The following is a 25,637-nucleotide window of genomic DNA, read 5'->3' on the forward strand; positions in this document are numbered from 1 at the left end:
ATTAAATTATGGTTTCGTTTTCGTCAAGGTTCATCCCTATGGGCCAAATTCATGATGAGAAAATACTGCCAGTTGGTGCATCCAGCTTATGTTTCATCTGCTGGGTTCATTTCTCCCACTTGGCGTCGTTTGCTTAAGATTAGGGCTCGTGCTGAATCTGGCATTCGATGGAGAATTGGGACGGGAGATGTTAATTTTTGGGATGACATCTGGTGTGGGGATGTTCCCTTGTCTAGTCAGGTACTGGTTAGGGGGGATCGGGGTGTCCGTGTTTCTCACTTTCCTTCAGATGGGGCTTGGGTTTTTGACCTCCTCTGCTCTGTTGTCCCACCCTCTGTTGCTGAGACTATTACTTTGATCCCTATTGCATCGGGGGAGCACGATTCTGCTATTTGGGTTCATAGTTCTGACGGTGTTTTTTCGCTGAAATCCGCATGGGAGCTTGTCCGCTTGAGAGACCAAGTTTCTGATATCTTCACTCCTTGCTGGGGCAGTTGGCTTAGGCCTACTATGTCATTCTTCCTCAGGAGGTTTTGACATCAATGGCTTCCAAATGACGATGTACTCCAGCGTCGTGGATTCGAACTGGCGTCTAAATGTCAGTGTTGTGAGATGCCTGAGACATTCACGCACATTTTCATTGATAGCCCTTTTGCCAGGTCTGTATGGCATTACTTTGGGGTAGTTTTTCATGTTCGTATTCGCCTTACCAGTGATTTCAGACTCTTCCTCAGTTCTTGGAAGAGGCATCCGGGGTGGACTCCTAGGGGCCACGTGAAGGAGTTTTTGCCTTTCATTGTTTTATGGTTTCTCTGGACGGCTCGTAACGATGCGAAACACCGTCATTTGCACATTTCAGCAGAGACTGTTAAGTCTCAGATTTTGTCTTATTTGCGCCTCGCTCACGCTGCGTCTACTGTTAAGCCCATGCACTGGCGGGGTGTTTTGCAGGCTGCGAGGGCTATGGGGATTTTTGTTCAGTTGCATAGGGTTCGTAAACTGACGATTGTTCGTTGGTTGCGACCGCCGTTCGAGTGTTTTAAATTGAATATAGATGGGAGTTCGAGAGGTAGTCCTGGGGCCTCTACTGTTGGTGGTGTTGTTCGTGACTCCTCTGGGCATGTGGTGGTTTCTTTCAGCGAGTTCATTGGAGTTGGGACCAATGTCTGGGCATAATTATGGGCTATTTGGAGGGGTCTTCTCATTTCTTCTGATCTTCATCTCTTCCCTCTTTGGATTGAGACTGACTCTTGGATTTCCATTCTTTTACTTCGTTCTCGTCGGTGCTGCTGGGATCTTGAACAATTTGTTACACGGATTCTTTTGTTGATGAGGGGGCGATCTGTTCATTTATCGCATATTTACCGGGAAGGAAATTCAGTGGCGGATGCCTTGGCGGCGAGGGCCCATACTTTTAGGCAGTATACCTTAGAGTTAGGTCCTTCCCTACCTTCAGACATCTCCATCCTTGCTAGATCTGATCGTTCTGGGCTTCCATACCTCAGAAACAGATCCTCTTAGCCATTTGCAGCCCCTTCTTCTTTTTTGGATCTCTTTCTTTATGATCTCTGGCTCTATATCTATTTATATATATATATATTTATTGCATGTTAGTGTACTTGGAGGTTATTTTCACTTTCATATGGTCTGTGCAAGTGGGCCCAGACACTTGCACATGATGTGTTTATTTTTGTTTGTTCCGAGTTGGTTTCTGCACTATTTCTGTTGGTGCTTTCCTTTGGCACATTCATGGTCCCTGGCGGGCGTTTACTGCTGGTTCTCCTTGGCCGCCGTATCAGTTATTGTAGAGGTTTTTGCTGGATGTCATGGTGGATTCTTGGGGTGCTTTCTAAAGGATCCTCTGCTTTTTATGCCATGTTCGTCAGACTCCTACTTCATGGGATCGAGCTCTCTGCTCTTTTGATTCAGATGCTGGATATCTTTTGTTCTGGCGGGATTGCGATCTATATTTTGCTCTGTGATCGCCATTGTATAGTGACTTCCTGGCCAGACTTTCTTTTGACTAGTGGGTTTGGTACAGTTGCCAGCTACCAGATTATATTTATATTGACAGATTGGACTCTCCACGATGATAGCTCCGGGATAAGAGCTTTTGCATGGACTCTGCGATCATCTCGCCGTTATCATTTTGTCTTCCTCAGCATGTGGTTCATAGAGCTACTCGTATTTGATTAGTTGTTGTCGCTTATCAGGTAGCTTTCTAGGGTTCGTTTTGCTTTTGTATTTCCTTCCCTAGTTTGCTTTGTATTTATGTTTCTACTGCTTTAGCCTTTTTGGGGAGGTTTGGTCTTATTCCCCTCCTCTTTTAAGTTTTCTTTATTCCGTTACTGTTTATTTTTTTGTGGATATATACAGGTAGGGTTCCGCCTAACCCCCCCGCTTCCGGTGGTGTTTTCCAGAAAAAAAAATACTAAACCCTAAACCCAAAATAAAAAAACCCAAATTTTTCCACTATTCACGTGCCATCGCTGCCATGTCATCGCCGCCGGATCCTTACCGCTGACACCTACCACCGGAACCGCCTCCTCATGGAGATCATCATACTCAAAAATCACCTTCATCGGAGTCCGGCAACCCATCCATTTTTCAGTTCGAAAATCAGCCATTTCCGTCCACATCTTCGCCGGCGCCGTTTTCTGCTCCTCCCGGCGCCGGACCGCCATCACTCGACTCGCCTCAGGCAGACGCTTCGATTGGTACAAGTCCCACACTCTTTAACACCGTATCTCAGCCGCATTCGACGAGCAAAGTACCACCTGTCCTGTTCACAAAATCACCGGAGTTGATGCCTTCGATTCCGGTGGATTCGTGCAACCTCGTTTCAATCCAAACCCTGATCTATGATACCCACTCTCAGACTATCCCAATCGTACCGGTTTCATGCCCAACGCCGTTCACCGTCGACGGCAATTTTAGATCTAAGAATCCAGTACCGGACGACACTTTTCCGTCATCTTCTCTGCCAATTTCCGGTTCCGTCCCAGCGTATTTCTTCAATTCCTCTTCACATGTTGGTCGTCAAGTCATGGGTAGAGTTTTGCCTCCGTCAATTTCTGGTTTCCGGCCACCGGTCGGAAACCCCCAATTTCTAGGGCAAAATCGAATTTCTTCAACTTCTCTGGTTAAATAGGACCCTCCAATGCCCGAGTCTGATCAAATTGGTCCCGGTTCTGGACTTCCCTCACCGTCGCCGATCCATGGTGGTGCTCCGGCTGGTGACTCACGAGTCAACTCGGTCGAGTCAAACCGCCGAGTGGAACGAGTTGACTCGACAGTCAACCCTTGTGCTGAAACGGTCAGATTAGGTACGCGTGTTCCTATTCCGCTTACTGTGTCATTTCGTGATATCCTGACTCCACCGTCCCCTCGGACGGCCAAAAAAAGCTTTGATGAGTTGCACAATTCAATGAATGACATGCCTGTGCCAACTCTTCGGAATGGAAAACCGGGTATCCTATTCCCGGAAAAGGTAATTTCTTCCCTGGCAGAACCTTTCAAATTTGCTCTGGTTGGAAAAATTTCAGGTAATCGATCTCTAGTTCCAAATTCTGGTATTTCTGCGGCTTTTGCTAAATTGGGACTAGTTAGATCTTTTGACTTGAAGTTCATGCCTAGGGGTTTTCTTGTTCTCACACTAGCTTGTGAAGAAGACTATGCGTCATTTTGGACTAAGGGAATTATGCAGGTGGGACCTCTGTCGATCCGCTTCTCTAAGTGGATGCCAGAGTTTAATCTTCAGGAGGAGTCACCCATTGCACCTGTTTGGATCCGTTTCCCGGGTCTTCCCCTTCATTTTTTTTCTAAGCAAAGTCTCTTTGCTTTGGCTAAAATTGTGGGGAAACCGGTGAAAATGGATGATCATACTGCAGATTCTACTCGGGGTGCTTTTGCTCGAGTCTGTGTTGAAATTAATGTGCCGGAACCGCTAGTCAAAGAAGTTTGGGTGGGTTGGGGTGATCATGCTCAAGAAATTGAAGTCATTTACGAGTGCATCCCCGGATACTGCACGGATTGCAAAATGCTGGGTAATTCAACCAGTGTTTGTTATTCCCATGGAAAAAACCCAAAACCCGTTCGTCCTAAGCCTGCTGACCGTGCTCCTGGTCAGTCTCCCACTTCTACAGAGCCTGCCCTACCAGGGGGTGTTGGTCCTGGTTTTAATTTGGGGACCCAGCCTCAGCTTCAGAAAACTGGCACGGGTCCCAGGCGTAGAGGGAGAAAGAGGCCAGTTCGGCAGGTTCTTCCAAGAAAGAATCCTCTTGAATTGAATCCTTTTGAGGTGCTCTCGCATGGGCAGGATGCGGAGCCTGATTCTGTTGGATTAGATTGTGTTGATACGGATCCTCCATGTGGTAATCTGGAGGAGCGGTGTTGGGTCTTCTGGAAAGGATCAATTGGAGTCTGTTCTTGTTGAGGTTGTGATCCTCAGTGATGAGGTTATTGATGGAGGGTTACAGTTGGATGATTGTGTGGATGGTATTAGGGTCCCATCTACTTGTGAGTTGCCTGTGTTTGGTTCTTTGGGCCTTGCACTTTGAATCACAGTAGTCATTCCATCCCCTCTGTTCCTTTGTCTCCTGATGATGCTTCCTCTGCGGTAGAGGAATTGGTTGCTAGGCAGGGTCCTTCTGTCAGTGAGTTGGTCTTCCGGCTGGAATCTGCTGGAGATACTGATCAGGAATTCGATCGGCATTCTGAGTCGGGTGATGGCTGTAGGTCTGAAAGTCGTATTCTGGATGCTGATATGGGGGATATTAAGAAAAGGAAGGAGAATGCATTTCATAGGTCGCGTAAAAGCGACAGGGCGGTTCTGGTGCCCATTCTCCATGAATTTTCTCATATGGAATGTCAGGGGGCTCCGGAGCTCGGAGTCTCAACCAAGGCTACATGCCCATGTTAAAGAAAAGAGAGTCACGATCTTGGCTATTTTGGAACCCATGATTGATCTGGATGTTCATTTTATGACTCGTCGTTTTGGTTTTTCTCGAGTTATATCGAACTCCTCGGGTCATATCTGGGTTTTCTTTGCTGAGGATGTGATGGTTGAGTGTCTCCTTGATCACACTCAATTCCTTCACTTCCGGGTTTCTGCTACTTTTTTGCCGACCACTGTCTTTTGTTCCTTTGTTTATGCTAAGTGTGACTACATTGAGCGCAGACAGCTTTGGACTTCTTTGCTTCAGGTTAAGCCTGATCAGGGTCCTTGGCTTGTTGGTAGCGACTTTAATGTAGTTAGAAATTCTTCGGAGTGTTTGGGTTCTACTGGTGGGCGGTTGCTTCCCATGGAAGAATTTAATCACTTTATTTTGGATTCTGGGTTAGTGGATGCTGGTTTTGAGGGGTCTTCGTTCACGTGGACGAACAAGACCATTTGGAAGCGTCTTGATCGGGTTTTTGTGTCTGTTGATTGGGGTGACCATTTTCATTCTATTCGTGTGGAGCACCTCATTCGTACGGTCTCTGACCATTGTCCTCTTTTTGTGTCAGTCCCGGTCTTTGCTAGTGGGCCGAGTTTTTTTCGCTTTCAGAGCATGTGGCTCAGGCACCATGGTTTTTTGCAGACGGTGAGGCTTAATTGGTATTTGCCGTGTCATTTGAACGGCATGCACCGTCTTTTTGTGAAATTGAAGCGCCTCAAGAGCCATCTGAAGTGGTGGAATAAGAGTGTGTTTGGTGATCTTTTTGCCAAACTTGCTGAGGCGGAGAAGGCTGTCCGGATTGCTGAGGCAATTTGCGAGGCCGATCCTTCGGATTTGCATTGGACTAGTTTGTCCAATTGCAATGCGGATCTTGCTCGGGTTACCGCCATGGAGGCGGATTTTTGGCGGCAAAAAGCCGCTTGTAGGTGGTTAGAAGATGGTGAGAGGAACACCAAACTCTTCCACAATATGGTCAAGAAAAAAAAGGTGGCTAATAAAATCTTCCGTATTTGGGATAATGGTTCTTGCCTTACTTCCCCTGAGCTTATTCAGCAGTCTGGGGCCGCCTTTTTTCAAAACCTGCTTACTGGGGATCCTTTTGTGCTTTCTTGCCCAGATTTTTCTGATTTCCCCTTGGTGATCTCGGATTTGGAGAACGCCAATATTGCTGCCCCTTCTTCTTTGGAGGAGGTGTGGGCGACTGTTTTCTCCATACATCGTGATAGTGTGGTGGGGCCTGATGGTTTCTCTTCGGTCTTCTTTCAGCATTGCTGCGAGATTGTCCATCAGGATGTTTTGGATGCGGTCCTGGATTTCTTTCGGGGCAGTCCCATGCCACAGGGATTTACTGCCACCACGATCACATTGATTCCCAAAGTTATGGGTGCTCAGGCTTGGTCCGACTTTCGTCCTATCAGCTTGTGTAATGTGACTAATAAGATAATTTCCAAACTTTTATATTCTCGGCTGAAGGAGGTGGCGGAGAGTCTTGTTTCGTGGAATCAGAGTGGCTTTGTTCCAGGGCGGGTGATTTCGGAAAATATCCTCCTTGCTCAAGAGCTCACTCATAGTCTTTCTCTCCCCACCCGTGGTGGCAATGTTATTTTGAAATTGGATATGGCTAAAGCCTATGATAGGGTCCAATGGTCTTTTCTGTTGGATGTTTTGAGGCATTATGGCTTTTCAGAGCAGGTAGTGTCAATGATATCTGCCTGCATTTCTCATTGCCAATTTTCAGTTAATATCAATGGTTCCCTCACTGGATTCTTTGGATCCACTAGGGGTCTCCGGCAGGGCGATCCTTTGTCCCCTCTTCTTTTCATTTTGGGGGCTGAGTACCTTTCGTGTGGTCTTGATCGTCTTTATCGTCAGTATCCTGCGATTAGGTACCGATCTGGTTGTGATCTCCTTCTTTCCCACCTGGCCTATGCTGATGATATCATTATTTTTGCCAATGGTGGACTCGTGAGATGAATAGTCTCATTGATTTTTTGCATCACTATGAAAACTGCTCAGGGCAGTTGGTGAATGCAGTTAAGAGCGTCATTATTTTGCCTCCGAGGTGTTCTGGTCGTACTCGTTCCCGTCTCCTTTGTATCACTGGGTTTGGGGAGGGTTGTCTTCCTATCAAATACCTCGGAGTTCCTTTGTTTCGTGGGAATAGAGTTTGCTCTCTTTTTGATCCCCTTGTGCAGATGGTGAGGAAGAAGTTGGAGGGTTGGGAGCTTAAGACTCTTTCCCCGGGGAGCCGTATGACCCTCCTTAGGAGTGTCCTCCTTTCGGTTCTCATTTACATGTTCCAGGTAGTCCAGCCACCTCTGGCAGTTATGGAGAGGCTTGAGAATGTTTTCAATGGTTTCCTGTGGGGATCCAGATCCTTGGATAAGAAATGGCATTGGGCGAGGTGGTCTCGTGCATGTCTTCCTGTCTCTGAAGGGGGTCTTGGATTTCGCGGGCTCAAAGATATTGTGGAAAGCTTCTCCATTAAATTATGGTTTCGTTTTCGTCAAGGTTCATCCCTATGGGCCAAATTCATGACGAGAAAATACTGCCAGTTGGTGCATCCAGCTTATGTTTCATCTGCTGGGTTCATTTCTCCCACTTGGCGTCGTTTGCTTAAGATTAGGGCTCGTGCTGAATCTTGCATTCGATGGAGAATTGGGATAGGAGATGTTAATTTTTGGGATGACATCTGGTGTGGGGATGTTCCCTTGTCTAGTCAGGTACTGGTTAGGGGGGATCGGGGTGTCCGTGTTTCTCACTTTCTTTCAGATGGGGCTTGGGATTTTGACCTCGCCTGCTCAGTTGTCCCACCCTCTGTTGCTGAGACTATTACTCTGATCCCTATTGCATCGGGGGAGCACGATTCGGCTATTTGGGTGCATAGTTCTGACGATGTTTTTTCACTGAAATCCGCATGGGAGCTTGTCCGCTTGAGAGACCAAGTTTCTGATATCTTCACTCCTTGCTGGGGCAGTTGGCTGAGGCCTACTATGTCATTCTTCCTCTGGAGGTTTTGACATCAATGGCTTCCAGTTGACGATGTTCTCCAGCGTCGTGGTTTCGAACTGGCGTCTAAATGTCAGTGTTGTGAGATGCTTGAGACATTCACGCACATTTTCATTGATAGCCCTCTTTCCAGGTCTGTATGGCATTACTCTGGGGTTGTTTTTCATGTCCGTATTCCCCTTACCAGTGATTTCAGACTCTTCCTCAGTGCTTGGAAGAGGCATCCGGGGTGGACTCCTAGGGGCCACGTGAAGGAGTTTTTGTCTTTCATTGTTTTATGGTTTCTCTGGACGGCTCGTAACGATGCGAAACACCGTCATTTGCACATTTCAGCGGAGACTGTTAAGTCTCAGATTTTGTCTTATTTGCGCCTCGCTCACGCTGCGTCTACTGTTAAGCCCATGCACTGGCGGGGTGTTTTGCAGGCTGCGAGGGCTATGGGGATTTTTGTTCAGTTGCGTAGGGTTCGTAAACTGACGATTGTTCGTAGGTTGCGGCCGCCGTTCGGGTGTTTTAAATTGAATGTAGATGGGAGTTCGAGAGGTAGTCCTGGGGCCTCTAATGTTGGTGGTGTTGTTCGTGACTCCTCTGGGCATGTGGTGGTTTCTTTCAGCGAGTTCATTGGAGTTGGGACCAATGTCCGGGCAGAATTATGGGCTATTTGGAGGGGTCTTCTCATTTCTTCTGATCTTCATCTCTTCCCTCTTTGGATTGAGACTGACTCTTGGATTTCCATTCTTTTACTTCGTTCTCGTCGGTGCTGCTAGGATCTTGAACATTTTGTTACACGGATTCTTTTGTTGATGAGGGGGGCGATCTGTTCATTTATCGCATATTTACCGGGAAAGGAATTCAGTGGCGGATGCCTTGGCGGCGAGGGCCCATACTTTTAGGCAGTATACCTTAGAGTTAGGTCCTTCCCTACCTCCAGACATCTCCATCCTTGCTAAATCTGATCGTTCTGGGCTTCCATACCTCAGAAACAGATCCTCTTAGTGGGCCCAGACACTTGCACATGATGTGTTTATTCTTGTTTGTTCCGAGTGGGTTTCTGCACTATTTCTGTTGGTGCTTTCCTTCAGCACATTCATGGTCCCTGGCGGGCGTTTACTGCTGGTTCTCCTTGGCCGCCGTATCAGTTATTGTAGAGGTGTTTGCTGGATGTCATGTTGAATTCATGGGGTGCTTTCTAAAGGATCCTCTGCTTTTTATGCCATGTTCGTCAGACTCCTACTTCATGGGATCGAGCTCTCTGCTCTTTTGATTCAGATGCTGGATATCTTTTGTTCTGGCGGGATTGCGATCTATATTTTGCTCTGTGATCGCCATTGTATAGTGACTTCCTGGCCATACTTTCTTTTGACTAGTGGGTTTGGTACAGTTGCCAGCTACCAGATTATATTTATATTGACAGATTGGACTCTCCACGATGATAGCTCCGGGATGAGAGCTTTTGCATGGATTCTGCGATCATCTCGCCGTTATCATTTTGTCTTCCTCAGCATGTGGTTCATAGAGCTACTCGTATTTGATTAGTTGTTGTCGCTTATCTGATAGCCTTCTAGGGTTCGTTTTACTTTTGTATTTCCTTCCCTAGGTTTCTTTGTATTTATGTTTCTACTGCTTTAGCCTTTTTGGGGAGGTTTTGTCTTATTCCCCTTCTCTTTTAGGTTTTCTTTATTCTGTTACTGTTTATTTTTTTGTGGATATATACAGGTAGGGGTCCGCCAAACCCCTCGCCTTCCGGCGGTGTTTTTCGGAGAAAAAAAAACCCTAAACCCTAAACCCCTTAACAAAAAAAAAATGCTCTCTGTGCCAAAAAGCTCTAAATATCCCCTACTTTTTTCCAATATGTCCTCCAAGCCACCGTCGCTGCCGCCGGCGGTTCACCACCGGTTCACCAGTTCCGTTGATTGGCCACCCCATGGCGAACAACATACTCAGATTTCTCTTCACCTTCGGTGCTACTCCGACCTGCAGTCGCCGAGTCAACTCGGCCGAGTCAGGTGAGTCAACTCGGCCGGTTGGACCAACATCTACTCCAACAGCCCACCGCGTCTCGTTCCGTGACGTTCTGGCGCCTCTGTCTCCTCGGACTTCTAAAAAAAGCTTTGATGATGTGCGGAGCTCGACGACAGGTATACCAGAAGCTTTATTCCTCGAAGGGAAGCCGGGTATTCGATTCCAGGAAGAGGTAATCTCTTCACTTGCAGCCTCCTTTAAATTTGCTCTTGTTGGAAAAATTTCGGGTAATAGGACTCTGGTCCGTAATGTCGATATTGCTGCTGCTTTTTCCAAATTGGGACTCTCGCGTTCTTTTGACCTTAAATTTTTGCCTCGTGGTTTTCTCGTCATTAAGCTCTCTTGTGAAGATGATTTTGCTCGTATCTGGACCCGTGGTAATATGTTCGTGGGCCCACTTGGTATTCGTTTCTCCAAGTGGAGGCCTGAGTTTAAATTTCAAGCCGAATCCCCCTTAGCTCCTGTCTGGATCCGATTTCCTGAACTCCCCCTCCATCTTTTTGATAAAGCCAGCCTCTTCGCTTTGGCCAAACTTGTGGGGAATCCGATCAAAATGGACGATCATACAGCTAATATGACCCGGGGCGCCTTCGCCCGGGTCTGTGTGGAGATCAATGTTCTCGTACCACAAGTAAAGCAAATCTGGGTGGGTTGGGGTGATCACACCCAAGAAATCGATGTCATATACGAAAAAATCCCAGCATACTGTACTGACTGTAAGATGTTGGGACACTCTACTAGTGTGTGCTACTCTCATGGTAAAAACCCCCAACCCACTCGCCCTTAGGCCAAAATCAATCCACCTGTTCAGCCGGTCGACCCCTCAAATGTCAAGACCCCTCCGTTAGACCCCACCATCCCGCCTGCCCAGGCCCGACCTCATCCTCATGCTTCTGGCCCTAAGCGCAGACGTAGACGCCCTGCGCAATGCTCTAGACCCCCTCAGACCAAAGACCCTCGCACTGCGAATGCCTTTGAATGCCTCCATAATCTGCATGAAGAGGCTGAGACCAGCAACCGCCCGGATAGCTCTGATACTCCCAAAACCGACCCTCATCTAGTCCCACCTTTGGGAAGCCCCTCGAATAGAAAGCCCACCCCCTCTAAGATTTCCCCCACTGTTCAGACTATCACTCCCTCGATTGTCGCGCCCATTTCCCACTCTTGGGATGTGCAAATGGAAGAGGAGGAAGTTCACCATTTCGAAGATTGTGAGGAGGCCTTATCTCCTACTCACCCAGACCCCGTTCAACAGTGTCTCGAAAATCACAGTGTCAGCTCTATCCCTTCTGTTTCTTTATCCCTGGCTGGAGTCCCTTCAATCCTAACTCCCCCCCAGAAATCTCCTCCCAGCTTCTTGAGGACCTTGTCTCGCATCAAGACCCCCTTCACTCAGACATCCATGTTGTCATTCCTGATCTCTCTGGCCTAGAGAGCTGCGTTCCCCGCCGTGGACCTGAATCATGTAATGGGCGTGATACTGGTCATGATATTCAGGACACAGATATGTCCAACCAGGCTCTGAAACGCCTAACCTCTTCGGTCGATCTCCAACCAAAGAGGTCTAGGCGGCGGACACAGTCGCCTGTCGCCCGTCCCTCATGAATTGCCTACTTTGGAATATCAGGGGCCTTGGGAACACCAACTCCCTCCAGAGGCTCCACACCTTAGTGGATCGCCACCGTGTCAACCTCTTGGCCATCTTCGAACCCATGACTGTCTTGGATCATCGATTCATGACCTCGCAGTTAGGGTTTCATCAGGTCATTTCCAATTCGAACAATAAGATCTGGGTCTTCTCGTCGGAGGACGTTAAGATTGAGCGTCTGCTCGATCACGATTAGTTCCTCCACCTCCGCGTCTCCGCTGCCTTTTTCCCGGCAGATGTCTTTTACTCCTTTGTCTATGCCAAGTGCAACCACATAGAGCGTCGTCACCTTTGGGATTCTCTCATCCAGGTTAAGCTCGCCAGTGGCCCCTGGCTTGTGGGTGGCGATTTCAATGTTGTGAGGGAAACTTCCGAGTGCCTCGGCACCTCTGGAGGCCGATCTCTCCCTATGGAGGAATTCAACGACTTCATCCTCCAGTCTGGTCTAGTCGATGCCGGGTTTGAAGGGTCCTCGTTCACTTGGACCAATAAAACCATTTGGAAAAGACTGGACAGAATCTTCGTATCAGTAGACTGGGGAGATCACTTCAATTCCATTCGAGTCCAACACCTCCCTCGCACAGTCTCTGATCACTGTCCTCTCCTGGCCTCTGCTCCGATTTTCGCTCGTGGACCTAGCTCTTTTAGGTTCCAAAGCATGTGGATTCGCCACCATGGCTTTCTCCAAACCGTCAGGCTTAATTGGCACTTGCCATGCCGCCTGACTGGTATGCACCGCCTCTTTGCCAAGCTTAAAAGACTTAAAAACCACCTGAAATGGTGGAATCGAGATGTCATTGGCAACATCTTTGACAAAATCAATGAGGCGGAGAAGTTGGTGCGACTCGCAGAGGCGGCCTGCGAGAATGACCCCAGTGAGCTCTCTTGGCAAAGCCTATCCAAGTGTAACGCGGATTTGGCTAATATCACGGCTATGGAGGCCAATTTTTGGAAGCAAAAAGCCGCGTGCAATTGGCTGGAAGATGGGAAGAGGAACACTAAGCTCTTCCACAATATGGTTAAGAAAAAGCACGTGGCCAACAAAATCTTCAGGATCTGGGACAACGGGACTTGTCTCACGTCTCCAGAGCTTATCCAACGATCTGGGGCTGCTTTCTTTGAAAATCTCCTCACAGGGGACCCCTTTGTGCTGGACCGCCTAGATTTCTCTGACTTCCTGTCGATCGATTCGCAAGCTGAGAACAACAGCCTGGTCGCCATCCCCACCTTGGAGGATGGTTTCTTTAGCTCGACCCAGGGGCTTCGCCAGGGCGACCCCCTGTCCCCTCTCCTCTTTGTTCTTGGGGCCGAATATCTCTCGCGAGGTCTGAACCGCCTGTTTTCTCAGCACCCTGAGCTCCGCTTCCGATCCGGATGTGACATCATGATATCCCACCTCGCATATGCTGACGATGTCATCATTTTTGCTAATGGTGGAACTCGCGGGATGAAGCGCATTAAAGACTTCTTGTGGCACTTCGAGAATTGCTCTGGCCAGCTAGTCAATGTGGTTAAGAGTGCCGTCATTCTGCCCCCGAGATGCCCGGAGCGCCTCCGCTCCCGCATCCTGCGCATCACCGGGTCTGCTGAGGGGCACCTCCCTATGAAGTACCTAGGCGCGCCGTTATTCCAGGGGCACAGAAAATGCGTGCTTTTCGAGCCCTTCCTACTTCAGATCTGAAAAAAACTCGAGGGATGGGAGACTCGTACACTTTTGCCAGGGAGTCGCATGACTCTTCTCAGAAGCGTCCTCCTCTCGATCCCGATTTATCTGTTTCAGGTGGTCCAATCACCTTTGGCTATTATGGAGAGGATTGAGCTGATATTCAATGGCTTCCTGTGGGGCTCTCGCCCGCAGGAGAAGAAATGGCACTGGGCCCAGTGGTCCCGTGCGTGCCTCCCGCCCTTAGAGGGAGGTCTGGGCTTCCGCAGGTTGAAAGACCTTGTGCACAGCTTCTCTATTAAGTTGTGGTACAGATTCAGACAGGGATCTTCCCTCTGGGCGAAGTTCCTGCTGCAGAAGTACTGCAAGACTCTGCACCCAGCCCGTGTCCCTTGTCGTGGAATCATCTCCCCTTCATGGCGGCGCCTCTTACAGATTCGGCCCCGCGCTGAGCCTGGCATTCGATGGAGAATTTGTCACGGAAACATCTCATTCTGGGATGATATCTGGACTCGTGATACCCCTCTGTCCGATCAGAGGGAGGTTAGAGGGAACCGTGAGGCCCGCGTCTCTGGTTTCTTAGTAGAGGGGGCCTGGGACTATGATCATCTTTGCTCTGTTTTTGCCCCCTCTGTTGCGGAGGCATCACTTTGGTCCCCATTCTTGTGGGTGAGCCTGATTCTGCCTGTTGGATTCACAGCTCGGACGGGGTTTTCTCGATGAAATCAGCCTGGGAGCTGGTTCGTCAACGTGTCCCTCCGTCTGATATCTTTATCCCCTGCTGGGGAAGGTAGATGAGACCCACCATGTCCTTCTTCTTCTGGAGACTCTGGCATCGGTGGCTATCGATCGATGAGGTCCTTCAGCGGCGCGGTGTGGCTCTTGCTTCCAAGTGTCACTGTACTGATTTGTCGGAGACATTCACGCACATCTTCCTTGACAGCCCCGTTGCCCGTCATGTTTGGCATTTTTTCGGTGCCGTTTTCCGCTTTCAAATCCCCTCGACTTGGGATCTCAATATGTTCCTCTGCTCTTGGAAGAGGACTCTCGACTGGACTCCGGGGGGCCACGTGAAGGAATTCCTGCCCTTCATCGTCATTTGGTTCCTCTGGACAGCTCGTAACGATGTGAAGCACCGTCGCTTACCCATCTCCGGGGAGACGGTCAAGCATCAGGTTTTATCCTATCTTCGTCTTGCCCACGCGGCCTCCATTGTTAAGCCCAAGCACTGGCTGGGCTCTCTTCAGGTGGCGAGACAGATAGGTATCTCGGTCAATCTTTGGCGCATGTTGAAGATGACCATTGTTAGGTGGCTCAGACCTCCTCCTGGGGTCTTCAAGCTCAACATAGACGGTAGTTCAAGAGGTAACCACGAGGAGTCTACTGTTGGAGGGGTTGCTCGTGATGCTTCAGGGCAAGTTTTTTTTTCGTTCAGCGAGTTCATTGGAGTCGGGACCAACATCAGGGCGGAGCTGTGGGCTGTTTGGAGAGGACTCCTTCATTGTTCTGACCTTATCCTTTTTCCCCTTTGTATTGAGACTGATTCACAGATTTCCATCCAGATCCTCCGTTCTCATAGATGTCAGTGGGCTCTTGATATTATTGTCTCTAGGATTCGCTGTCTTATGCGGGGGCGTGCTGTTCATATTTCTCATATTTATCGGGAGGGTAACTCAGTGGCGGGTGCTTTAGCGACTGAGGCCCACACTTTTTGGCGGTACACTTTCACGCTAGGGCCGGCTCTCCACAGACATATTTCGATTCTTGCTCGCTCAGACCACTCTGGGCTGCCGTACTTGCGTTCCAGGCTCTCTTAAAAAAAAAACGGCCAAAAAAAAATTTTGATTTTTTTTCTTTGATCTTTAGTTACCTTTGTTTTCGTCCGGGGGTGCGTGTGTGGTCACTTTCGCGTGCGTGCGTCTGTGTGTGCGCGTTAGTATGGGTATGAGCGCACGTTTGTGTGCGTGCGTGCGTTTGGGTGTGTGTTTGGTCACTGAGCGTGCGTGTGTGGGCTCTTGTTTGCGTAGGTGTTCGTGTGCGTACATCCATGTGTGCGTGCGTGCGTGCGTGCGTGAGTGAGCCCTTGTGTGCGTAGGTTCTCGTGTGCGTGCGTCAGTGTGTGTGCGTGCGTGGGTCCGTGAGTTTTTGTGTGTGTTTATCTCTCGGTTTATAGTTGCTCCTTAGTCTTTGGGCGGATCAGCCGCCTCATGCCTTCTCTTGCTGCTTGTTTTTGTGCGTCTACTTTTGGCGGGTCTCAGACGCCTGACGCACTCGTTGAGGATAGCTTTGCCTCCAGGGCGGGACCAGACGCCCTTTGCCATCTTTACGGGGTTTAGGTGGGTCACTCTTTTGGACCCATGGATGCTGGAGATCTAGATGCTTGCTTGCAGCGCATTGGTTTGCCACTGTAGCTTTCCACTTGCCCGGGAGTCCTGGCGGGAACATACACCTCCCTTGCGTCATTTGCTATATATTTCATCACGGTTTTAGGCGGTCATTCTGCTTTCACTGGAGTGACCCTTATATTATCTGTTTTTTGACTTGCGTATTACTGTTTACTTATGCGCTTAGCCTTTTGAGGAGGTCTTGGTCTAGTCCCCCTTCTCACTTAGGTGTTCTTTTCTTTGTAAGAATGACAACTTTTTGTTTCAGTTATTTACAGGTAGGGGTCTGCCAAACCCCCCGCCAATCAGGCAGTGTTTTATAAAAAAAAAAAAACCCTAAACCCCAAAAACCCTAAACCCTAAACCGAAACCCTAAACCCATTCGCCCCCAAAAAATTTTCTCTGAAAAAACACACAGTAAAAGGTGATAAAAAAACACTAAATCAGTCACTATTCACGCCCAAATCGCCGCCATGCCTCCGCCGCCGGATCTCGGCCGGCCACCACCACCATTAGAACCGCCTTCCCTCGCCGATAACCATACTCAAATTTCAGACCGATCGGACTCCGACAACTCCTTCTATTTTCCGATCGAAAATACGCCGTTTTTTGTTTCTTCTTTGTCTCCGGCGAACGCTGCACCTCCCGGCACCGACTGTACTTCACCTCACTCAGATTTTCATCATATTTCCAATGGTACCCATGCGCGATCGGTTCTTGTACAACAGCCGCCGCAATCTGCCTTTTCTTCCTCGCCTGCACTGTTCATCGGGCCACCATCTGGTTTTCTTCAGATTCCGGCCACCTCAGGTAACCTCTTTGCAAATGGAACCCCGATCTTGAATCCCCTCTCCCAGACGATCATTTCGCCTCTGGTATCAGCCCCAACGCCGTTCGCATGCGACGGCAATTTTAGATCTACGATTTTCAGTCACTGTTCACCGACTGCGACGGCTTCTTTGCTCAATTCCTCCGGCGTCGCTCCTCCTTTCTTTAATTCTTCCATGGCGTTTACTCCCCATGTCATGGGCAACATTTCCATCCCTTCAATTTCTGGAAATATCTTGGCAATCGGAAATGCCCAAATTCCGATTTCATCACCTTTTCCGGTGACTGTTCTTCCCGATTTCTCCCCTCCCCCGCCCGGTTCTGCTGGAATGGACACCGGTTTCAAGTTCTCCGCTGCGTCGCCGGTTCACGGTGGTACTCCGGCAGTTAACTTGCCAGTCAACTCGGGCGAGTCACTCAGTCAAATCAATGGAGTCAACTCTGCAGTCAACTCTCCTGTTCCTGCGGCCAGTTCAGGTACGAATACTGTTGCTTCTTTTCCTGTGTCATTTCGTGATGTTTTATCACCACCGTCCCCTCGTACGATGAAGAAAAGCTTCGATGATGTACTCAATTCGATGGAAGAGATGCCCGCACCGTCTTTGATGGATGGCAAGCCGGGTATCAGATTCCCGGTTGAGGTCATTTCTTCATTGTCTGAGCCCTTCAAATATGCTTTGGTTGGAAAAATTTCAGGCAACCGGTCACTAGTTCCTAATTCTATGATTTCTGCGGCTTTTGGTAAATTGGGACTAGTGCGTTCCTTTGATTTAAAATTATTGCCCCGGGGTTTTCTTGTTATTTCCCTCTCCTGTGAAGAGGACTATGCACGTTTTGTGACGCGAGGGACCATGATGGTGGGACCACTGGGGATCAGATTCTCTAAGTGGACCCCTGAATTTCAGTTACAAGAGGAATCCCCCATTGCTCCAGTTTGGATTCGTTTTCCAGGTTTACCCCTGCACTTGTTTGACAAACGCATTCTTTTTGCTTTGGCTAAACTTGTGGGTAAACAGGTGAAAATGGACGACTACACTGCTAATGCTTCTCGTGGCTCTTTTGCTCGAGACTCGTCAGGCAGGATCATCCTCTCTTTCAGTGAGTTCATTGGTGTCGGGACCAATGTCAGAGCCGAGCTGTGGGCCGTGTGGAGGGGTCTCCTTATCTGTACTTATTTCAGCCTTTTTCCTCTTTGGATTGAGACCGATTCCCAGATTTCTATTCAGACTCTCAGATCTGGGAGGTGTAGTTGGCCGGTGGAACACATTGTTACCAGGATTGTTTGTCTTTTGAGGGGGCGACATGTTCATATTTCCCATATCTTCCGTGAGAGGGACTCGGTGGCGGATGCGTTGGCACTGGAGGCTTATACGCATAGACGGTATTCTCTAGCTCTTGGACCCAACCTCTCCACCCCTGTTTCCTCTTGTGCCCGATCTGATCTCTCTGGGCTCCCTTACCTCAGAGCCAGATGTTACCAGCCTTTGTATCGGGAATTTTTGAAAAAAAAAAATTGAAAAAAAAATCGAGAAAAAAAAAAGGAAAAAAAAAAGTGTGTGAGTTGGTGAGTGTGTGTGTGTGTTTGTGTGCGTGAGCGTTCGTGTGTGTTGAGTTATTGCTTTTCTGGGTGTGTTTCGTTTTTGTTTTGTGTTTGTTTTTCGTGTGTCCAGGTATTTTTCAGGTGTGTTGTTTCTTTGGATGGGCTTGGACTCCCGCCTTTTCTCCGGGGCTTGGGGCGCTTTCTTCTTGGCCCACCTGGTGAGTCCCTTCTTGGGCTTGAGGTTATTATCGACTTTCTTACTTTAGGCGCTGACTACTTGCTCCAGATGATCATTATATCATCTCCTGGGTATCTTAGAGGTTCTACATTACCAGTCCAGCGTGAGTCACTTCGGCTGGTGAGATGGATCAGTTATGCATGTTGGGTGTGAGTGGGTTCTGACACTTGCACTCTCCATGCTTTGTTTCTTCGGATATGGGAGGTCTCCAGCTCCTTCTCCGTTGGTGTTTTTCTCTGCATCACTCCTATTTTCTGGCGGGCGCTTTCTGGAGGCTTCTCCTTGTCCGCTGTATTTTTCCGTTTATGTTCTCTTGATGAGTGTTTTGGTAGCTCTGGATGATCTCTCTTTATGGTTTCTCTGGCCACGAGCTCCATTCATTTCATGATTTACAGCTTATATAGCTTGTTATGCGTTTTTCCTAGGTTTAGCTTTTGCTGATGTATTTGCTACCTTGGGTTTTATTGTTTGTATTTTGCTTAGTCGCCTTTTTGGAGAGGTATTGGTCTAGTCCCCCTCCTCTTCATTTAGGATTTTATTTCTGTACTGTTTTATTTTGTGGATATATACAGGTAGGGGTCTGCCTAACCCCCCCGTTTTCCGACGGAGTTTTTCGGTATAAGAAAAAAACCCTAAACCCTGAACCCTGAACAAAACCAAAAACCATTCGCCCCCAAAAAATTTTCTCTAAAAAAAAATTCCCAAAAAATTCCTTAAAAGTCACTATTCACGCCCCACCTGCCGCCATGCCGCCGCCGCCGGATCCCGGCCAGCCAGCTACACCATCAGAACCGACTCCCCTTGCCGATCACCCTGTCCAAGTTTCAGCCCCATCGGAGTCTGTTTGCCTGTCTATTTCGCCGATCGAAAATCTGCCATTTTCGTCCACCACTTCGTCGCCGGTGTACACTACTTTTCCCGGCGCCGGCTGTACACCATCTGAATCGTCTTTCAGTGCTCTTTCCAATACAACCACTGCGCGACCGTTAGTCTTCCCCGATCAGCCGCATTCGGCCCTTGAAGCTTCGCCGTTCCTGTTCACAAACCAGTCGACTGGTTTTTCTTTGATTCCGGCCGTCTCCGGCCATCTTTGTTCATGCGAAGACCCGATTTGGAATCCTCCTTCCCAGATGATCATTTCGCCTCAAGTTGCAACAGGCGTTCTCAGGCGACGGCAATTTTAGATCTACGGTTGCGAGTCACTGTTCGCCCGCTGCGAAATCTTCCAAGGCCAATTACTCCGGCGTGGTTGATCCAAAATCCAATTCCTTTGAGCAGTGTAATCCTCAAGTCATGGGTAATCCTTTGGTTCAACCAATTGCTGGAAATTCGCCGGAAATCAAAAACCCCCAAATTTCAATTTCAACTCAATTTCCGGCATCTATTTCCTCCGATTTTGCCCTGCCGCTGCTCGGTTCTGCTCCGACTGGTCCCGGTTCTGTGCTCATCTCGCCGGCGCCGTTCCACTTTGGTACTTCGATTGAAAAGTCAACATGCAAGTCAACGGTCAACACTTCTCAGTCAAACCCGCAATCTCGAAAAGTCAACTCTGCTATTCCAGGTATTTCTTCGGGTTTTTCTGGTCCTACTGCATCTGTTAAACCTCCTTTGTCTTTTCGTGATGTTTTGGCCCCGTCGTCCTCTCGGACGGCCAAGAACAATTTCGAGGATGTTCTGGGGTCAATGGATGAAATGCTCGCACCGTCCCTAAGCCGGGCATTCGTTTCTCTGAGGAGATCATTTCCTCCTTATCTATTCCATTCAAGTTTTCTCTGATCGGTAAAATTTCTGGGAACCGATCCATTGTGCCCAATCATGCTATTTCTACGGCTTTTGCCAATTTCGGTTTTGGGCGATCGTATAGCTTGAAATTTTTGCCACGGGGATTTATTGTGATTGTCCTCTCATGTGAGGAGGACTATGCCCGTCTCTGGACCAGGGCAGTTTGTCTATCGGTCCTCTCGGTATCAGAATCTCCAAGTGGACCCCGGAGTTCAATTTCCAAGCAAAGTCTCCCCTTGCCCCGGTTTGGATAAGACTTCCGGAGTTACCACTCCATCTATATGACAAGAAAAGCCTTTGCGCCCTTGCAAAGCTGTTTGGTACTCCCATTAAGATTGATGATCACACAGCAGATGGCACTCGAGGGGCATTTGCCCGCATTTGTGTGGAGATCAATGTCTTGGAGCCCCTTGTACAGTCCATCTGGGTGTCCTGGGGTGATCACTTACAGGAGATTGAGGTAGTTTATGAAAAGATACCAGCTTATTGTGCTGACTGTAAGATGCTGGGACATGCCACCAGTGTGTGTTATTCTCATGGGAAGAACCCTAGGCCTGCAAGGCCTAATCAGGCTTCTTCTAATTCTCAGCAACCAGTTGCTCCTACAGTCCAGACACCCCAGGAGGGTGTTACTCCTGCTTTTCTTACGGGACCACAGCCCCAGCTTCAAGAAATAGGCTTCGGTCCTAGACGGAGGAGGAGGAGGCGTCCAGTGCGTCGGGGCCCTCCTGCTGGAGTTACCCCTCCCGGCACTGTTGTCCCGCAGCGAGTGGTTTCATCTAATGCTTTTGAAGTTCTGTCCCCCTGGCATGATGAGGCCCAGCGTTTTGACGCTAATGATTTGGTTGGTATAATTCTGGTTCTGGGCACCTCACCGAGGATGTGGGTGCTGATTTACTTGGTGCTGATCATTTGGAACAGACCCTTCTCCCGAGGGATGATCCTCTTGATTCGAACTCTTTTGGAGTTCCTTCCCATCTGCAGGAGACAGAGTTAGGCTCTGAGGAGCTAGGATTAGGTGTTCCTGATCCCTCTGTCGGTTTGAGTTCTCATCAGGAGGCTCCTATTTCTGACCGCCCTGAGGTTTGTCTTGAAAATCATAGCAGTCACTTGGTCCCATCCTTTCCTGCATCCCCTGCTGATGCCACCTCTATGCTGGACGAGTTGATTGCTCGACAGGGATCCCCCATTCTTGAGATGATTCCTAGCCACCTGTCGGCTGATGACCCTGATCAGGGTTTTGATCGACATTCTCTGTCTGGGCTTAGCTGTGGGTCTGAGTGTAGTATCCTGGACACTGACATGTCCAATCCCCGGAAAAGAACTCAGGATGATGGTCGGCAATCGCGTAAAAAGCGATCGGATCCTTCTTCCACCAGTTCCCCATGAATTGCTTAATCTGGAATATCCGGGGACTTCGGAGTTCGGAGTCCCAGCAGAGGCTTCATGCCTTTGTGAAGGAAAAACAGATTAACATTTTGGCTGTTTTGGAGCCCATGATTGATTTGGATCGGAGATTCATGACTCGCCATTTGGGGTTTTCTGGAGTCATCTCTAATCTCTCCGGTTATATCTGGGTATTTTTTGCCTCTGATATGCGGGCGGAGTGTGTTTTTGATCATGCTCAGTTCCTCCACATTAGAGTCTCTGCATCTTTTTTGCCGACAGAGATATTTTGTTCTTTTGTCTATGCTAGATGTGATTATGTTCTTTTCGGGTTTTCCCTCGGTTATCTCTGCTGTGGAGAATGATGGTATTGCTGCGACCCCCTCTTTGGAGGAGGTTCCGCGCGACCGTCTTCTCTATTCACCCTGATAGCGTTGCTGGCCCTGATGGTTTCTCTTCGGCGTTCTTTCAGCATTGCTGGGAGATTGTTCATCAGGATGTTTTAGGTGCTATCCTAGATTTTTTCCAGGGTTCTTCTTTGCCTCAGAGTTTTACCGCCACCACGATCACTCTGATTCCCAAAGTCGAGGGTGCACAAGCTTGGTCGGACTTCCGTCCGATCAGTCTGTACAATGTCACGAACAAGATCATCTCGAAGCTGTTGTATTCTCGGCTGAGGGATGTGGTGGAGAGACTTGTTTCTCCGAATCAGAGTGGTTTTGTTACGGGCCGGATGATCTCTAATAATATTCTCCTTGCCCAGGAGCTCACTCACAGCATTACTCTCCCTACTCGTGGTGGTAATGTCATCTTGAAGTTGGATATGGCCAAGGCCTATGATAGGGTCCAGTGGCCTTTCCTATTTGACGTTTTGAGACATTTTGGCTTTTCAGAGCGAGTGGTGGCTTTGGTTTCGTCCTGTATTTCCCATTGTCATTTCTCCGTGAATATCAATGGTTCGCACTCGGGGTATTTTGGTTCTACCAGAGGCCTCCGGCAAGGCGACCCATTGTCTCCCCTTTTCTTCATTTTGGGGGCGGAGAATCTTTCTCGTGGCCTTGACCGCCTCTACCTGCAGCATCCTGCGCCCAGGTACCATTCTGATTGTGATATTTTGATTTCCCACATGGCTTATGCTGATGATGTCATTATTTTTGCCAGTGGTGGGTCTCGTGGTATGCAGCGCCTTGTTGACTTTCTGCATCACTACGAGAACTGTTCGGGGCATCGTGTGAATGCTGCCAAGAGTTCTTTGATTTTGCCTCCGAGGTGCTCTGGGCTCCTCCGCTCCCGGCTTTTGCGCATCACCGGGTTCGCCGAGGGTCATCTGCCCCTCAAGTACCTCGGAGTTCCCCTTTATCGGGGTAATTGGACCTGCTCCCTTTTTAAGCCCCTCCTACAGTCTGTTCGTAGGAAGTTAGAGGGTTGGGAGATTCGGACCCTCTCTCCGGGTAGCCGCATGACCTTGATACGCAGCGTGCTCCTCTCCATGCCGATTTATCTGTTTATGGTGGTTCAGCCACCTCTGGCTATCATGGAGAAGCTTGAGCTGGCCTTTAATGCCTTCTTCTAGGAATCGAGACCCTTGGAGAAGAAGTGGCATTGGGCCCGGTGGTCCCGGGCTTGTCTCCCCGTGCTTGAGGGGGGCCTTGGCTTCCGCAGATTGAAAGATCTCGTGGAATGCTTTTCTATAAAATTGTGGTTCAGATTTCGGCAGGGCTCCTCTCTCTGGGCGAGATTCCTTTTTCGGAAGTATTTCGGCTGGATGCTCCTGCCTGTGTCCCCGCCCATTGTTCTATATCCCCCATTTGGCGTCGTCTCCTCGGGATTCGCCCTCGTGCGGAGCCTTGTATTTGCTGGCGCGTTGGAATCGGAGATGTATCCTTTTGGGATGATACTTGGTTCGGGGACGTTCCTTTGTCCTCCCGGTATGTGGTCCGCGGGGGTCGTTGTGTTTGGGTTTTTCAGTTTTTGTCTGAGGGGTCCTGCGATTTTGATCGCCTTTGTGCGGTTATTGCTCCTTCGGTTGCCGAGGAGATTGTTTTGATTCCTGTTCTTTCGGGAGAACCTGATCTGGCACGCTGGATCCATAGCTCTGATGGTGCTTTCTCTGTGAGATCTGCTTGGGAGCTGATCCGTCAGCGTGCTCCGTCTTCTGATATATTCCGCCCGTGTTGGGGGAGCTGGTTGAGGCCATACCATGTCGTTCTTCCTCTGGAGATTTTGGCATCAGTGGCTCCCAGTAGATGAGGTGCTCCAGCGTCGGGGTTTTGCGTTAGCATTGAGATGTCAGTGTTGTGATATGTACGAGACATTCACACACATATTCATTCGTAGCCTGGTTGCTCGGTACGTATGGCGTTTCTTTGGCGCAGTTTTTCGGGTCCGTATTCCCGACACTATGGATTTCAGTTTGTTCTTCAGTGCGTGGAATAGGGATTTGGTTTGGTCCCGGGGGGCCATGTGCGGGAGTTTCTCCCCTGCATCGTTCTGTGGTTCCTCTGGACTGCGCGGAACGATACTAAACACCGTCATCTTCCTGTATCTCTGGGGAGACGCTGAAGTATCAGATTTTGTCTTACTTGCGTCTTGCCCATTCTGCGCGTACTGTCAAGCCCAGACATTGGCTGGGTGTGTTTCATGTGGCGAGATTGCTGGGTATTTCGGTTGCTCTCCACAAATTCCATAGGACGGCGATTGTTCGCTGGCTGCGACCGCCATCCGGGTGTTTCAAGCTTAATGTGGATGGGAGCTCGCGTGGTATATCTGGGGACTCCGCTTTTGATGGCGTTGTTCGGGATGATTACGGGAGGGTTGTGCTCTCATTCAGCGAGTTCATCGGAGCTGGGTCTTCTCTCCGGGCTGAGCTTTGGGCGGTTTGGAGGGGTCTTCTCCTTTGTTCTGATCATTCTTTTTTCCCTCTTTGGATCGAGCTTGATTCTCTGACTTCTATTCAGCTCATTCGTTCCCGTCGATGTTGCTGGGGTCTTGACCACATTATATCTAGGATTCTGGTCCTTTTGAGAGGGCGGTCTGTTCATATTTCGCATATATTCCGGGAGGGTAATTCGGTGGCGGACGCGTTGGCGGCGAGGGCCCATACCCTTAGGCACTTTACCTTAGAGTTAGATCCTTCCCTCCCTAGTCACATTTCCATACTTGCACGTTCGGATACATCCGGACTTCCCTACCTGAGATATAGATGTTCTTAGCTGTTTGCAGCACATCCCTTCACTTGGATCCATTTCTTCTGACTTTCTATATGTATATGTATATTTTTTATTTGCAGGTACTGTTACTTAGGGGGTTTCTCTTTTTCCCCTTTTTGCCAGTCTGGTGTGAGTTGGCTCAGACACTCGCACACTACATGCTTGGTCTCCTCGGGATTGGGTGGGCTCCTGCACTCACCCTCTTGGTGCTTTTCTTTGGCCCTCTCATATTCCCTGGAGGATGTCTTCGTCAGGATTTTACATGCATAGCTCTACATATTTGTTTCGCACTTTTGCCGAGTGTTATGGTTGCTCTGGATGACATGTCTCAGTGCTTTTATTGGCCAGAGCTCCATTCATGTCGGGTTTTACAGGATCTATACTTTTGCGGTGTGTGTTTGTTCCCCTGGACGCACTCTCCTGGCAGCTTGATGTTTCAGGGTTCTACTCACACTAGGGTTTTTGACTTGGGCTGGATCGCGGTCTCCATTTTGTGTTTTGACTGCATTTGCTCAATACCTTTCCAGCCGGACAGGATCTGGTTCATGGGTTCTTGTACAATTGGCAGACTTATGGTTATGATTTCCTTCTCTTCGTGGCATTACACTTACAGACGGTTCAGAGTTGGGAACCATTGGCTTTCTTTTGCACCTATTTTTGAGCCTGTTCTTTTATGCCTAGATTTGTTGATAGTTGTTTTGATGTATTATGTGCCGTATTTTGTTGGCCAAATTTCTTTTTTGTTTCACTTAGGGATTAGTCTTTGGCTGCCACCCTAGGTATTTTGTTATTGGTATGATTACTGTTAGCCTTTGTCGGAGAGGTCCCGGCCTCGTCCCTCTCTCCATTTAGGCTTTATCTTTGTATTGTTGGCTTTATGATATATACAGGTAGGGGTCTGCCTAGCCTCCCCGCTTCCGGCGGTGTTTTTTATTTTAAAAAAAAACTCTAAACCCTAAACCCTAAACCCCAAAACCCTAAACCCTAA

The 25,637-nt window shown here is 48.8% G+C and overlaps 1 protein-coding gene across 1 annotated transcript; it reads left to right on the top strand.

Moving 5' to 3' along the window:
- Nucleotides 1-3,160: 3,160 nt before the first annotated feature.
- LOC142523083 (uncharacterized) lies at nucleotides 3,161-6,914 on the top strand. Its single transcript, XM_075626729.1, has 6 exons — nucleotides 3,161-4,389; nucleotides 4,567-4,806; nucleotides 4,874-5,249; nucleotides 5,361-6,467; nucleotides 6,578-6,632; nucleotides 6,679-6,914. Exons 1-6 carry the CDS (start codon nucleotides 3,161-3,163, stop codon nucleotides 6,912-6,914), a joined length of 3,243 nt encoding a protein of 1,080 aa, XP_075482844.1.
- The last annotated feature ends 18,723 nt before the right edge of the window (nucleotides 6,915-25,637 follow it).

The sequence above is a fragment of the Primulina tabacum genome, chromosome 13 (assembly GCF_025594145.1).
Source record: "Primulina tabacum isolate GXHZ01 chromosome 13, ASM2559414v2, whole genome shotgun sequence".
NCBI classification, from domain to species: Eukaryota; Viridiplantae; Streptophyta; class Magnoliopsida; order Lamiales; family Gesneriaceae; genus Primulina; species Primulina tabacum.

Excerpts from the sequence above, each read along its gene's own strand:
- LOC142523083 (XM_075626729.1), top strand. The coding sequence starts at position 3,161 with ATGCCCGAGTCTGATCAAATTGGTCCCGGTTCTGGACTTCCCTCACCG. Across the intron at positions 4,807-4,873 it reads AAGGAGAATGCATTTCATAG|GGGGCTCCGGAGCTCGGAGT; the intron begins GTCGCGTAAAAG and ends ATGGAATGTCAG. Across the intron at positions 6,633-6,678 it reads ATTATGGCTTTTCAGAGCAG|TTAATATCAATGGTTCCCTC; the intron begins GTAGTGTCAATG and ends GCCAATTTTCAG.